Consider the following 16,862-nt stretch of genomic DNA (forward strand, 5'->3'; position numbering starts at 1 on the left):
CTTCAGATTCTGTGTCTCCCTCCTACCTCTGCCCCTTCCTTGTTCGTTCTCTCTCTCTCTCTCTCTCTCAAAAAAAAATAAACATTAAAAAAAATTTTTTTAAGTTATTGAATACTATATGTGACATTATGCTAAGTGCTTTATAAAGATTAACTTCTCTTAATCAGCACACCAGCCTTATCAAGTGGGTACTATTTTTCCCTTTCAATAGATGATGAAATTGGGGCATAGAAAGATTAAGCAATTTCTCTGCAATCACACAGCTCTATTAAGTGACAGAGCTTGTATTTGAACCCTGCTTTTAATTACTACACTCAAACTAATGTTTCCACTAATTTCATTGTAAGAGTATTTACCAAAAAGTGTATCTTAAGCAATATGGATTAATTAAATTTTAAAAACCTATTATAAGAATTGGGTCATAGTCTCAAGTATTAATATATAAAAAATAGTTCAAGTTTTGTGTCTTGCCTGTTGGAGCTATTAATGGACAGCTACTAAAATGTATCATTCTCTGAGAACTGAGTTAATACATTTTTCTCCTTCTTTTACTTTCTATTCTAGATCAGATTTGTATTAACAACACTTACAATTTTAACATAAGGCTGCTTAGGGTGCTTTATTCTTTAAGAATATAAATGGCATTTTAAACAACTCAAATAAATTCAAATCTGCAAACAAATAACTTTGGTGTTAACTCTCTTTTACAAATAAACTTAAAATTGGGTTCTTCATAGCTTTTGAGCATTTACAGTATTCTTTTTTCTAAAATATGGCTTAAGTAAAACTTAATAGAAACACAACCAGAGTGTAAAAATGAAACGTAACCTTGTTATTTTTTAATCAAATTCATATTATTTTAGTTATGATCAGCAATTTATTATTTGATATTATGCTGAGTTTGTTGGTAGGTTATCTTTATGTACCCCACCCTGCAAACCTCAAAAGATTATTTTCTTCACAGTTAAAAAGTGTGATTTTTTTCCTTCAGCTAGAGATCAAAAGTTCCTTTAATTTTTTTGAGTCAGTGCCTTTAAAAAATAATCAGATTAGGGCACCTGGGTGGCTCAGTCAGTTGAGCGTCCAACTTCGGCTTAGGTCATGATCTCACAGTTTGTGGGTTCAAGTCCCGTGTCAGGCTGTGTGCTGACAGCTCGGAGCCTGGAGCCTGCTTTGGATTCTGTGTCTCCCTCTCTTTCTGCCCCTCCCCCACTCACACTCTGTGTCTCTCTCTCTCTCTCTCTCTCTCTCAAAAATAAAATAAGAACATTAAAAAAATAATGAGATTAAGTGCAAAAATCATAACCACTAAAAAGATTTTATTAAGCGTTTTTGACTTACTATAATTTTTTTCATAATCAAGAGACACTGTAGATACTAAAACTTAAAAAAAATGGATTTATAGAAAGCCCAGGAGTAAATTGGTGGCTTTTTTTTTTGAAATCACATATTATAAGTTAAATGGTATTCATACAAGAATGTGAAGAGAGGGGTGCCTGGGTGGCACAGTCAGTTTAGTGGCTGACTCTGATTTCAGCTGAGGTCATGATCTCACATTTCGTAAGAATGAGCCCTGCGTAGGGCTCTGTGGTGACAGCAAGGGGCCTGCTTAGGATTCTCTCTGTCCCTCTCTCTGCCCCTTCCTCTCTGTCTCACTCTCAAAATAAATAAACTTAAAGGGAAAAGAATGTGAGGAGAAAGTGGGGAATTGTTACACTAGTTACAAAAACATTGCCAAAGATTTCTCTGATAAATTTAATATATTTTTTAAAACGTTTATTTGTTTTTAGATGTGAGAGCACACATGTGCGTAAGTGGGGGAGGGGCAGAGAAAGAGGAGGAGAGAGAGAATCCCAAGCAGGCTCCATGCTGGCGACACAGAGACTAACTCGGGGCTCCATCCCATGACCATGTGATCAAGAGTTGGACGTTTAACTGACTGAGCCACCCAACTGCCCCTGATAAATTTAATATTTTAACACAGCACCCAGTATTTGTCAAAAGAGAGCAAGAAGAGAAGTTTTAAAAATCAGATTTTTTAAAAAGTAATTAGATTTCTTTATTTTCCTAATATTATTTGCTTTAAATATTTATTCTTAAATAAATTTTAAAGATACTTTTCTTTAAATTTGATTTTATCTTAAAAGTTGCTTTGATAAATTTCTATTAGGTACACTGTAAATAAGAAGGGATATCCCTAGAGCCACAAACAGGATATAGGAGTTTCTCAGAGGCTTTCCCAGGAGATTGAGGTTGTGGCTGACTTGACAGTTTATCTGGAAAGGCCCTGCATGTCCCTTTAATCAGAATTAAAGTGATTAGTGTCATTGGAGAATAATGACTCTAGGCTAAGCCATTTAAATACAGAGAAAATTGCTTTAACCTCAAAGAGCTATTTTAGGAAACTGACTAGAATTGTAATACCTACTAAATTCTGCTTATTTGTAGTGGCCATGAAAGTCGTGTGTGTGTTTAAGGCAAAGTTAAAACAAAAAAATCAGAATGTTTTTCAAAGTAATATTTTGTTTCAGTTTTTAAGTTATTTTCTAAGTTTGGTTTTTTCTTTTTCTTTTTGACACTTCGATTTAAGGACAAATACGATGAAATAGGTAAACCTGAATAGTATGTGATTATGCATTATCATCAAACTCAAAGAGTTGTAGTAATGATTCAATAAGAAATTAATAAAGAGCTATTGTCCCTGGCACTGAGGAAGCACTTGGCAGGTGGGAAGGCTGCCACTGCCACTTCTGTAACTATTATTGTAATAAGCATACTGGCTTTTAGAACCAATATTTAGTTCCAGATCTCTTCCAGCTTTTAAAAGTTGGTTTTTGATTTTGATATTTTGTTTAGGAACTTATTTCTGTGTATATCCTGTGATCATGTAGAGAAATCTATTTTCCAATCATCTAAGCTTTTCTGTCTATCATACATACGTGTCATGAGCCTACTAGGCTCCTCCAGGAAACGAGTGAGTAAAAAAATACCTTGGCAACAGCTTTTTCTGATGTGCTGTCTCTGTAAGACAGTGCCCTTTTTTTCCCCACCCCCAGAGCAATGAAGAGGACAGGGACATTGAGATAAAATGAGTTAGCTCACACGGGCAGCTGACCTTAACCTTTATTTCCACTAATCAGCGTGTGAGATAGCTTTAAAAATCTATTTATTCTATTTCATTTCCTCTTGTCTATACTTAAAGTAACAAGTAAATTGTTGGTTCGAGCCATCTTTTTTGCTACTTTAAAGAACACATCCTAATTCTGTTCTTCTCTGCTATCTTCCTGAACGTATTTTCAGCCCTCTTGTCCATAATCAGCAAGCTTATACATAAACAGCCAAAAACAGTTGCATGTGGATGTGGTTGTGGTTTCATTTTATTTTAGAAGGGGAAAGATGGGGCTGGCCTAAATGCTGGATAGTTGAGGAGAGGGGAGGGAAGGACCAGATCTGATTTAATTTCTTTTAACCTCTCCGTCTAATTTCTTTCAGTTAGCACGCTGGCATCTACAAAATGCTTTCTCTCTCTCTCTTTTTTTTGAACCCAAAGAGCTGGTGTGTTTTTGTTTTTTTTTTTTCAATTTATTGTTATGTTATTTTATTGGTGTGAAATATACTATCAGTTCTACTTGTACATTTCAAACAGGCAATTAAACTTTGATCTGTTATTTGTTTTGTTTTTTTTTATAAATATGAAATTTATTGTCAAATTGGTTTCCATACAACACCCAGTGCTCATCCCAAAAGGTGCCCTCCTCAATACCCATCACCCACCCACCCCTCCCTCCCACCCCCCATCAACCCTCAGTTTGTTATCAGTTTTTAAGAGTCTCTTATGCTTTGGCTCCCTCCCTCTCTAATCTCTTTTTTTTTTTCTTCCCCTCCCCCATGAACTTCTGTTAAGTTTCTCAGGATCCACATAAGAGTGAAAACATATGGTATCTGTCTTTCTCTGTATGACTTATTTCACTTAGCATAATACTCTCCAGTTCCATCCACGTTGCTACAAAAGGCCATATTTCATTCTTTCTCATTGCCATGTAGTATTCCATGGTGTGTCTTTTAAAAGTAGTGATTACCTCCCTGCCTTTTTTGTTTCTTTGTTTATTTTAAAGTTTATTTATTATGAGAGAGAATGAGCATGAGTGAGGGAGGGGCGGAGAGAGGGAGAGGGAGAATCTCAAGCAGGCTGCACACTGTCAGCACAGAGCCCAACGTGGGACTTGATCTCATGAACAATGAGATGATGACCTGAGTTGAAATCAAGTCAGATGCTTAACTGACTGAGCCACCCAGGTGCCCCATGTTGTTGTTTCTTTGTTTAGACCAATTTATTTTATCTCACATATTTTTTTTTTTTAATTTTTTTTTCAACGTTTTTTATTCATTTTTGGGACAGAGAGAGACAGAGCATGAACGGGGGAGGGGCAGAGAGAGAGGGAGACACAGAATCGGAAGCAGGCTCCAGGCTCCGAGCCATCAGCCCAGAGCCTGACGCGGGGCTCGAACTCACGGACCGCGAGATCGTGACCTGGCTGAAGTCGGACGCTTAACCGACTGCGCCACCCAGGCGCCCCTTTATCTCACATATTGAAGTACCTAATGATATCTTATTACAATGCTAAGCATATGCCCTTTTTTCCAGCTTTATTGAGCTATAATTGACATATAACATTGTTGAAGGTGCACAGTGGTGTTGCTTTGATACACTTACATTACAAAACGATTACCACCACAGCATTAGCTAGGCATAATGCCTTACCCATGGCTGACTTTCAATAAATGTTTGAAAACTGAGGGGAGAGAAGATGGGGGAATGGGTAAAATAGGTGGAGGAGATTAAGAGCTACAGACTTCTGGTTATAAAATAAATAAGTCACAGTGATGAAAAGTACAACATAGGGAATATAGTCAATAATACTGTAATAATGTTGTTTAGTGACAGGTGCTAACTACACTTATCCTGGTGAGCACTGAGTAACAGAATTGTTGAATCACTGTTGTATACCTGAAACTAATGTAACATTGTATTTCAATTATACTTCAATAAAGATTGTTTTTAGAAGTTTGAAAATTGGATTTCATTTTGGCTTATATTTTTTAACTGAGCCCTTACTATATGATAGGCACTATGTTGAACTCGTGGACAACAAAGATGAATACAGTACAATCTGTGTTCTCCAGGGCTTCACCAACTAGGGGTAAAACAGACATGTAAGTAAATAAGTGCAGTTATTTTGATGAGTGCTGCATCAGACACGAGCAAGCTTATGTAGGAATGCAGAAAACAAGAGAGTTTACTTTGGAGAGATCAGGGAAAGGGGGTCTTATTTTATTTTATTTTTTGTTATTAAACCTCCTAGCTCTTTAACTTCTTACTGTGAATAACACATGTAGGTGAACAGATATTTTCTGAACCTATCACCGAGCACCATGCTAGGTGCTTGAAGATCTCCACAGTGCATACTCTGGAGGAACATAGAGTCTAAATGAGGTGACAAGACATAAATATTAGGAAAAGTTAAATAACAATTCAAGACCATAATAGAAGAGCTATCACAAGATTTTGAGTAGTATTCCAGTGAATTAATTATCCAAATAATAACTGCTAATAGAGTTTAAAGACAAGCTCACTGTGGTCTAGCATGATGAAGAAAGTCTTTCTTACTTATACTGTACCTATTCTCCATCCTCATCCAGACCTCTGGTCTCCTGGTTATTCCTTTTTCTTCTACCTATAAGCCCCCAGAGGCTTACTTTCTTCTCTCTCTATTCTGAAGCATTGGTTCATCATTTCAACCTGTCTGTACACCTTCATTTTCATGTCCTGTCAGTCTTGAAGCACCCAACCCCAGATCTGTCAGACCACCCACCTTCTCCACTTCTAAACTCAGGCTGCTCAGTCTTGTGGGACAGTTTTACTAACCCAACAGATTGGTCCGTCCTGTCTACTGCATGCAAGAGTTGTTTCTTGAAAAGCAAATCTCTGTTTAGAATCCCCTCAGGGTTCCCCTCTGTCTTTATGTTTCAGAGCAAACTTCTATTGTTATTTTGCATTTATTAATGATCTGTAGCCTTATCAGGGAAATCTGTTTCCCTGGCTTCTGCACCTTCCTCTTTGCCAGAATAACTCCGGTTTAAGGTCACCAGTAACTCATCTGGCCATAACATGCATCTCATGGCAATCCCCTTTATGACACTCCTACCCCACTCCATGCACACATACATGTACTTTTCTGCTTTCATTGCTTATTAAGGCCCCTCCTTTAGAGGCATTATCCTTTGCTTTATACTGTATACTTAGCACCTAGCATAGTAGGCATAGTAAATATTTGTTGAGAATGAAGGGAAGTTTGAGCTAGTCTTAAAGAATGAGAACATTCTAGGCAAGAGGAAAACATGGTCAAATACAGAAATGAGTATGTCTCTATGGCACATTTAGAGAACAGTGACTAGGTTGCTGTGTGTTAAAAAGATATGCTTTGCAGACAGCAGCATACAGGGGTCTTTCCATCCATATCTTATCCAATGTTTTCTTGACACTTCTCACCCGCTGCTACTCCAGTCTTCTCTTGCTCTTTACAGCAAAACTCCTCCAGTCGTGGACTCTCTGGTTCCTCTACTGTTCTTTCTTGAATTTGGTCAACTCATGCTTTAGTTCCACTGCTCAACTGGAATGGCTCTTAGTGACTTCTGTGGTGCTAATCCAATGGACATTTGTCATTTGTCATCTTGCTTGTTTGTCCACATCATTTGACAGGGTGGTTGCTCCATTTTTGCTTTCTTCCAGGACACCAAACTATCTTGGTTTTCCTCCTACCTCACTAATTGTAATTTCCTCAACTCAGCCTCAGACAACAGAGTGGCCCAGGTTCAGCCCTCAAAGTCTTTCAGTCCACACTCATTCCCTCACTGATCTGATCCCATCTTTTATCTTTAAACATCATCCACATGCTAAAACTCCTCACTTTCTATCTCTAATCCAGATCTCTCTCCATGGACTCCAGACTCTTACAGCTAACTTCCTATCAACATCTCCACTTGGAAGTCTAATAGATAACCCAAACTTAACATATCCAAAATTAAACTCTTAATGTTCCCCTAAAAAGCTGCTTCTCCTGCAGCACTTCCCATTTCAGTTTATGGCAACTCTAGCTTTCCACTTGCTAAGGCTAGAACCTTGAATTCTTACAGTTCACAATTCACAAGAAATGCCCTTTAAAATGTATCCAGATGTAGCCACTTCATTGTTATCATCATGTTCAGTCATCTAAATTATTATAGTAACATCCTGATTCTTCTCACCTTTGATGTCCTACCATCTGTTCTCAATGCAATAGTCAGAGTGACCCTTTTAAGATAAATTAGAGTATATCACCATGCAAAACCCTATAGTGGTTCCTTTTTCACTCCAGAATAAAATTAAATTATAATAGCCTGCAAGACCTATCTGGCCTCCTATACCTATCTGATCTCCTGTCCTACTCCTTTTCCTTTATATCGTAGTTCAGCAAAACCATCCTTCTTACAGTTCTTCAGTCATGCTGCTGCATGACTTGGGGCCTTTGCTCTTGTTTTTCTTTCTGAAATGCTCTTTCCCCCATAGTTACATGGCTCACTTCCTCACTTCCTTTAAGTCTTTGCTTAAATGACACCATTTTAGTGAGGACTACCCTAACCACTCTATTCAAAATTATAACCTACATTTGTCTATCTTACCCTCCTGGTCCCCTCCCCACCCCCACCCCAGGCCACTTATGAGCTTCTCTGTGCCTTCTATTCATTCATCTTATTTGTTTTGTTTACTTTTTACTGACAGTTTTCTCCATGCTGGAAAATAAGCTCCATTAAGACATGGATTTGTCTTTTTCTTCATAAAACAATGCCTGACACAAGTAATTAATAATTACTGAATTGAGCTAGAGTAAAGGTAGGAATTTACATCTGAAAGTCTTTTGGAGATCTTAAGTTTCATTTAAGTAAATTCTGTAGCCATGAAGAAAAGATATGTGAGCCCCAAGTATAAAGAAGATACGTTTGAACCAGGAAAGATTTGTTAATGGTTGTAGGTCTGCATGTACCGTTATCATGCTTCTTGTTGTCATTTGGTATTAAATTATGTTTAGTCCAGTGATTGATACAGGACTGGATTTTAGATTGCCTTCCCACTCTCACAACTAACAAGGCTTTAATCAGGGTATTAAGGAGCTCTAAATAGGCTTTGCTTTTGAATCTGCATATCAGGAGGGGGCTGGGAGCATGAGTGGGAGGATGTCATGTCCCAGTGATTAATGATCTCTAGGAAGCTGAAAAGGGGAGAGTAATATACACAGTATTTCTACCCCCTGGAGTAGGAATGCAAACACCATTGTGCAGATCTGTGCATAGTCACTGACTTCCTGGTAGCTGGAGAATTTCATACACTCTTCTACCACAAATAAAACTGTCAGAGAAGTGACAGAGCTCAAAAAGCTGGCCTTCCTTACTTAAAAAGAATAGCTCAAACACAGTGAGCCAGAAAATTAATTTTGTAGTTGTTTGGAAACCCAGTTGTTTAATAAGAAATGAGAAAATGAGAACTTTTCTTGAAAAGCCTAAAAGCTCCAAATATTTGTTGAATCAAACTCAGCATTTGGTTTCTTAAATTTACTGGATTCCTGGAAACTACTTATTTTAAATGAATTTAAAGGAAAACATTCCTTTGTAATGAAATGCACTGTCTTAAACTTTTCAGTGTGTTCTCTATGGTAGATTTAGAAAATCATCCTATCAATGGACTCCTGTGCCTGTTGCCCTATGTGTTGAAAAAAAATCCTAACATTTCACAATACTTACATGGTTTTAAGAAAGTAATTCTATGGTAGAGTTCTTTTGTTTGTTTTCATCCCCAGTGAATCTGTGATATTTAATAACAGTTTCCAAATGCTTAAGTCAGAAGGGAAACATTTTTAACTCAAGGAACTACAGATGTTTACAAAAATTTTTAAGTGAAAGTTTGTGGGAAAAGCATTGTATTTCAACCAATTGTGATCATTTACAAATAATCAAAATGAGGGCCTTTATTTAACAGTAGCAGTAGTAATCACAGAAGCAGTGACAGATTTTTAATGGGGACTTCCAAGTAACTTGTATTTTACCAAGAACCATTCATTGGTAGGACTTGTTATTTTTGTTCTTGGTTCAGATTTTTTTGATACCGTTTACATCACTACTCATTGTTCTACATTGTCTAATTTTTAAACTTTGATTTTTAAAATATTTTTTCTGTAATATAAAAAAAAAGGAAGGAAATACTCATTCTTGGGGAAATGAGAGCCACACTTCAGAGTAAGGAAAGAAAAAATTTTATATTTTATTTCTGTTTTGTTGGTGTTTACTTTGTTTATTTTTGAGGGTGTCGCTATAATCTAAATTAAAATGAACTACTGTGGTCTAAATTAAGGCAGCATCAGATAGAATCAGCCCTGAGTTTGGTTTCCAAGTGGTTAGACTTTTCAATTGCATTTGCAAGAGTTTATTTTTAGTCAGGATGTGGTTATTTTTAGATCTGCTTCTCTGTCACTAGGAAATGTAATGCCTGTCTTTCCATTGTTGTTTATCAGGAAGTTCTAAGGCACAGGCTTATAATATCCAGTTAGCAGAGAACACTGCCTCTCCTTTTAGATGAAAGAATATGAAATAATCCTTGAAGGAAAATCTGTTAATTGAGAACATGTCTAATTTTTTAAATTATTAGTGTCACTTTAATCTCTTACACGCTGAGCAACAGAACAAGATTTTTAGGGAACATCAAAAACACAAGGTTTGGGTTCCCCCTACTGGTATGCATCCCAGGTGCATGTGTTCCTTAGTGAAAAGGCCTAGGGGATTAGAGATTTGAAATGGCTATGTGGACCTCTTTTAAAGAGATCTGGTGATGAGAAAAGGAGGAAAAAAAACACCGTTACCTATTTTCTGATAATGTCTTTTAAAAAAATTAGATGATATATATGCTAACTAAGTTGGATGTAAATTTAAAAAAAATAAAATAAATAAACTGAAAAAAATTACAAATAAAAAATAAATAAATAATGAAAACCTCTAAAACTATTTTAAAAATTAGATGATCCAAAAATTGTATTTTTTACATCTAGAAAGAACAAAACTTAATCCCATAATATTTGGTTTTTTAATGTTGTTGCCTCTGTGATAAGCTGCTTATATACAGCTTCTCAAATGCTTTATGTTGTAATCTAAGGAATAATAAAACACCAGTGGCTCCACAAAAGGATTTAAAACCCCAAGGAAAAAAAAAGCTAGCATTGTGTCATAATAAAATTAAAGAGATGGTGTTAAAGCTCACTAATTCCTATTTTAGCATTTCAGAAAGTGACAGGACATCATGTGATTGTGTGTGTCCATTTAACATCTGTTCTTTCTAATTTCTCATATGTGTATTTAAAACTGTTCTCTTTATTTTCTGTCTCTTAGTCAGTAAATGCCAAGTAATATTAAAGGCTTGTTTTGAAATAGAAAAATTTTAATTGACTCCTAAAAGTCATTTCTGAACTTCTTATTATGTTTGCATCTTAAAGGACTATTCAATGAAATTAAAATATTGTATTTTTAAATTGCTTTTCAGCAATGCAGTCAACCTTTTAAGCAATGTTCCGGTCTCTTGTTTGGATGTTCTCATTTGTCCATTAACCCATGAAGAAACAGCCCAAGAGGCAACGACTCTAGATGAACTGCCCAATGATAAAACAGCTGAGAAAGAAACTGTTTTGAAAAACAATACCATGGTATACAATGGTATGAATATGGAAGCCATTCATGTTTTACTCAATTTTATGGAGAAGAGAATAGACAAGGTAAGGCTGATAAAATGGAGGCCTTGGGAAGATGTTTCTAAAGAATGTAAATGTGCCATATATACAGACATCACAGGAAATGATTTTTAAATTTAATCTTTTTTTTTTTTTATAGCTGACATACTGCATAATTATGCCCCGGAAATCATTTTATTACAATATACGATTAATTGCTAAAACAAGTCAATTTACTTGTTTAAAGACAAAAAATGTGTTAATGCAACACCAAAACTGTGACTAGTGCCTGCAAGTGAAGGAAAAATTAATGACTTTTCCATGTAGGTATTTTTTAAGACCTAGAAGTAAAAATTATCTGCCCACAAAACCTGAAGATAAATATTTTCCATAATACCTAAAAGCTATCTTTAAAAATAATCGAGTTTTCATTAGTTGTGAGCTGCTTATTTTCTCTTGTCTGTCATTTGCTTTGTCTGGTAGCTATACTAAAAGGCAGCAGGGTAGAATGGGTAGGTTGTCAAAACCTTTGCCTTATTTAAGCCCATTGGTTGAGCCAGTGAGGACCCCACAAAATGTAGGAAAATCCAGGGAGGATAAAAATGGGCATTAATAAAAATGAAGATAACTGGTAGAATGAAGACATGGTTAGGAAAATAATTTCTTAAATAGTTTGTAAAGCTTTGGTAACATAAAATGTCTCCCCCACCAAAAAAGGAGTATTAATATATTCAGTTATATAGAGGAAAGTAATACTGTTAGAAACTAATGTAGTATGTCTGGTTTTCTTTATAGGGAAGCAGCTATAGAGAAGGTCTAACTCCGGTTCTCAGCTTATTAACAGAATGTTCCCGAGCCCATCGAAACATCAGAAAATTTCTCAAAGATCAGGTAACTGCTTAATGCATATTACATCTCATGGTTAATCTTCTTATATGCAGTTTCTAAAAATAGAATTAATGAGTTGCATTCTTTCATAATGGTTTACTTTCATAAAATCAGAAACTCAGAAAAGTTAGTTTTAATCTTTGAAATCTTCCTAATCCGGGAAAAAAGTGATCGTGTGTATTTTTCTGAGTCATTGATTCATTTATTCAACTAATAGTGGAGATCTACTTTGTGCTGTATTCTAAGCATTGTTCTAACCACTGAAAGATAGATGAAGTCTTTGCCTTGTGGAGTTTACCTTATAGTCGGAGAACAAAAAGTAAATGAATATGTTATAATGGCAAGTTGTGATGTGTTCTGAAGAAAGACAGCAGGGGAAGGGGAGATTTAGGAGAATCAGCAGGGCCTCTCTGAGAAAATAACATTTGAGCGGAAACTTGGATAAATAAGAAAAGGATCTCTGAGAATATCTGGAAGAGGACTATAGAGAGAACATGTTCAGAGTTCCTCAGGTGAGAGGATGCCTTGGTGTGCTTATGGAAGAGCAAGGAGGTTAGACCAAGTTGACAAGGAGAGTGGTAGATGAAGTAAAAAAAGGTAAGCAAGAACCAAATAGCCTGAGGTTGTATAGGACTTTTGGTTCTCTTTTAAGTGAGATGGGCAAGCATTGGACCATTTTGAGAAGGGGAGTTGAATGAAGGGTAGTTGTTTATATTTTGAAATACTCTGGCTACTATATGTAGGATAGACTAGGGGAATGTGAGTAGATGCAAGGAGGCCAGCTGGAAAGAGAGCTGATGGTGAATGTTTGGAGTAGGGTGATAGTAGAGTTGATGATAAGGATTCTTTCTACCACTGTGTTTTCTGTTCATCTGCTTGTGTCATATAACCTTTGTCTCCCCTTCTATCATGAGTGAATTGTCCCTGCTTTCTTCTGTGGCCAGCCTCTTCGCTTGTGTCCTAGATCCCTTTCCTTCTCACCTTCTCAAGAACTTTGCTTTTGCATTTATTTCCTCTCTGCTTATGTTAATCCTTTTTTTTTTTTTTTTATGTACTGGGTCATTTCTGTCTTCATCCAAACACATCTTTCATCTTAAAAATAAAAAAAACCTTCTCTTAATTCCACTTCTCAAGCTGCCTCCCCATTACTCTGTTCTTCTTAATGCAGTTTTCCTCAAAACACTTTTCTGTACTCACCTTCTCTATTCTTTTTACTCTTTAATTCTCTCCTGCACCCGCTGTAATTAGGCTTTCCACCCCACTGCAGAGGCACTCATCAAAAATCATCAACCCAGTAATGCCAAATCTAATAGTTCTCAAACCTTTTTTCTTTAATTCCCCAGTGCATTTTAATGTAATGCGGTATTCTCTCCTTCTTGAAATGCTTTCTTCACTTGGTTTCTAGGACACAATAGGGAACCTTTTTGCAATGTTTGAGTGCCCCGAGGCAATATTGCCTTGGTCTCCATTTCCACTCCCTTGGTGATCTCATTCAGCAGTCATGGTTTTGAAAATCATCTGTATGCTGATGACTCCCAAATTTATGTCTCTGGCCCTGACTTGTCCCCTCTGCTCCAGACTGATATAACAGGCTGCCTACTCATCTCCTCCCCTTAGATGTATAGTAGGTATCTTAAGTTTTAACACATACCCGACTAAGCTCTTGATTCCCATCCCTTCACCCTGTTTCTTTCCTTCTTTCCACATTTCGGTGCATGGTACAACCATTCACTCCACTGCTCATTTTTTGCCATACAGAATTTCCTTTGTTAAATGAACCAGCTTAATTTCCCCCCCTTTATGTTTATGATCAAGATTTAGTAAGCACCTTACCATACGTGAAGTACATTAATAGATACTGCTGCTAAGGAGAAATTAGAAAGTAGAGACTCTATCTTTGAGGAATTTACAGTCTATTGGAAGAAGAGAGTAGTACCCTGAAAGCATGAATAATCATTTAAGCCAAGTAAACTAGTTGATTAATGAATTGAAGTCATTTTCCAAGTTGATTATTTTAAGACATTCTACTGTGACTAGGAGGAGTTGGTGAATAATAAATGAAAAATATTTTAAGTTTTCTATATTTTAGCTTTTTCACATCGGAGATCCAGGTTCAACTGAACTGTTTAGAGTTTAGATCTCTGGCCAGAAGAGCCAAAAAAAAACCTGTTTGTTAAACAACTTCTCTATGTGAAGCTCTTGAGCCACATATTATGTAGAAACAAAGATTATGAGACCCTCTTTTTGTCCTTAAAGAGGCACTACAGTATAAAGAGATGAGACGTGACAAGTAAAGATAACTAAAGATACAAGACACACACAAAAATCCACTTTCTTCCTGAAAAAGATGCACTCTCAACTATGATGATTAAGAAAGGCAGAACATAAAGTAACAGGTGGTTAGTTTTGGTAATAGTGTAAATGGAATGACAGCTAGTTAATTATTACACCCTATTTCATTATTACCTGATTGAACCCAACACATGCCTACCCAAAGGAAATTGGTCTTAAGTATTGAGGCAGGTAGAAAGAGAACAGATGGTAGAAAGTACCAACCCAGGTTGGGTTAGTCTGTGGAGAGGTTTACAGAAGAGATGAGGAATCTGTGGATTTGAGAGAAGAGATGGACAAGATTTGTCAAAATAAAAAATTTGTTGGAGGGTAGTATTTGGGAGGAAATAGAATGAGTCTATACAAATGCAGTTTGGGAGTGGTATGTAACAATGAAAGCAACAAACTTATGTTTAAAAAATTTTGTTTTAAGAAACCCAAAACATTGGTAACAAAATTTTGGGGTGATAACCTTTGTTAATAGATTCTTTACTCTGGAACAGTAGGCGCATACTACATGAAATCACTTGTTAGATGTCTCATTCTTCTCTACATTCAGTGTATAGAGACCATATAGAACTCAATATGGTTTGCTGAATCAAATAAGGATTTATTGTGCAGTGACTTTGTGCCTATAGAGCACAGAAATCATGGTGCTCTACCCTATCAGAAATACTGAATATGGGTTCTGTAAACACTTTGGTAGCTTATTCAATTTTCTGGGATTTAGTTTCTGTTTGTGTTCACAGCTGTATCTCCAGTGTCTCCAATACCTCCTGATTCAGGATAGGCATTCAGTGTAGAAGGAGAGAAAAGAAGAAAGTCAGTTGAATGGATTAAATAAAATAATATACATATGAAGGGTCCAGCACAGTAAATTATTATTTGACTTTGCTTTTATTGTCATTTACTACCTTAGTGCCTAGCTTATGGAAGGCACTTTTAAAAAGGTATTTGAGGAGTGTCTGGCTCAGTCAGTAGAACATGCAACTCTTTTGTAAATTCGAGCCCCATGTTCGGTGTAGAGATTATTTAAAAATAAAATCTTTAAAAAGAAGATCTTTGAATTCATTCATTCTTCCTTCAATCAGCAAATACTTATGGAACATTGTAATATGCCATGCACTGAGAGCAGTAAACAAAACAGAAAGAAGTCCCTGCCCCCATGGCAGTGACTCTTGTGGAAGAAGGCCAACAGTAAAGAAAAATATACACTGTATCAGGTGGTGATGAGTGCTGTGAGGAAGATTAAAGTGGCGGGCGGGGGTGGGGGTGCACAGAAAAGAATGCTCAAGGTTAGTCATATAGGGTGGTCAGGAAATGCCTTTCTGTAAGCAACATTTTAACATAGACCTAAAGTGAAGGGAATGAGCCACACAATTTTCTAGAGAAAGTGTTTCTGGGCAGAGGGAGCAGCAAATGCAAAGACCATGGTGTGTTTTAAGAAGTTCCATGGAGGCCTGTGCAGCTGTAGCAGCATAGGTCAGAAGTGTAGTCAAATTGGAGTTAGAAAAATAGCAGGAAGCTGGATTATGTGAAACCTAAGGGAGTTGTAAGGACATTGTTTTCACTAGGAGTAAGATGAGAAGCCCTGGAAGCTGGAGGACTGAGACCAGGAATGACATGATCTGACTTTCAAAGGATCCCTAGCTGCTTTGTAGAGAATAAATCATAGAAGGGCGAGGTTTGAAGCAGAGACCACTAGGAGGTTGTGGTAATAACCAGTTCAGGCGAGACATATCAGTAACTTGGATTTGGTAATACTAGAGGGAGTAGTGAGAATTGGTTGAATTATGGATATATTTCAGAGGTAGAAACAATATAATTTGCTGGTGGATTAGATGAGAAGAGGCTGTTTCTAAGGTGTTTGTACTAAACAGTTGGAAGAATAGATTTACCATTTAATGAGATGGAAAACTAAGAAGGAACAGCTTTGGTGGGAGCATCAAGACTTCTGTTTAGGACATGCTAAATTTGAGAAAGCTTTAAAAGTCTGGAAGTCAGTAAAGAAATTAAAATAGAAATATAATTCAGGGAGTTATCACTATATAGAGACTGTATAAAGCCATAAAAACTGGTTGAGATCACCAATAGATTAAGTGAAGAATGTCACCCAAGAGCACAACCCTTGAATTTTCCAACACTTAGAAAACAAGAGGAGAAAAGAGAATTGGCAGAAGAGGCTGAGATGAAGCAGCCAGTGAGATAGGAGAACCTGAAGAGGGAGGGGGCTGGGTGGATGGATGGGTGAAGTGAGTGAGCAAGCAAACAAACCAAGCAAGCCATCTGCAGGTCAATTGATAAAATAGGGTGATGGTGATGTTACTGCCTCCTTTGCAAGGTTACTGTAGAGATCAAGTATAGAGAATATATATGTATATCCTCTCTTATAGGAACTAGCACCTTTAAAGTATTCAATAATTAGTAGCCATTTTTATTATAAAACAACAAGAAAACATAAGTACAGATTTTTTTAGTAAATACTGAAAATGCTGCAGGAGTTACAAAAAGGGAAAAATCAATAGGAATGAGAGTATTAAGAAAGGCCCCATGGACGATAGAGAAGATAGATTGACCCTCGCTTTAAAATGGATTTTGATGGAAGCAGGCAAAGGCATTCCAGACGCTAAAATAAATAAAAACCCAGCAATGAATTTGAGTATATCATGGTGGTACAGTGAAGAGGTGTTTCTCTTCAAATGAAATTTAATTACAAACTTGAAATCATTTGAGGTGGGATTTTTGTTGTTGTTGTTGTTTAGTTTTATTTGAAAGCAAACCTATTTATTTTTAAAAAGCTTTTCCACTCATAGAGAACTGAGCTCATAGACATTATAA

The 16,862-nt window shown here is 36.5% G+C and overlaps 1 protein-coding gene across 3 annotated transcripts in view; it reads left to right on the forward strand.

Moving 5' to 3' along the window:
• Nucleotides 1-16,862, forward strand: part of RIC8B (RIC8 guanine nucleotide exchange factor B) — a 97,504-nt gene that overhangs the window by 46,668 nt on the left and 33,974 nt on the right. For all 3 annotated transcript variants that reach the window (XM_047066704.1, XM_047066707.1, XM_047066705.1), the window contains exons 5-6: nt 10,622-10,850; nt 11,601-11,696. In XM_047066704.1, the coding sequence (XP_046922660.1) occupies nt 10,622-10,850; nt 11,601-11,696 (325 nt within the window). The remainder of the gene's footprint in view (nt 1-10,621; nt 10,851-11,600; nt 11,697-16,862) is intronic.

Source organism: Lynx rufus, unplaced genomic scaffold (genome assembly GCF_022079265.1).
Source record: "Lynx rufus isolate CCGP_SWC_20201006 ecotype Redwood Valley unplaced genomic scaffold, mLynRuf1.p SCAF_7, whole genome shotgun sequence".
Classification (NCBI taxonomy): domain Eukaryota; kingdom Metazoa; phylum Chordata; class Mammalia; order Carnivora; family Felidae; genus Lynx; species Lynx rufus.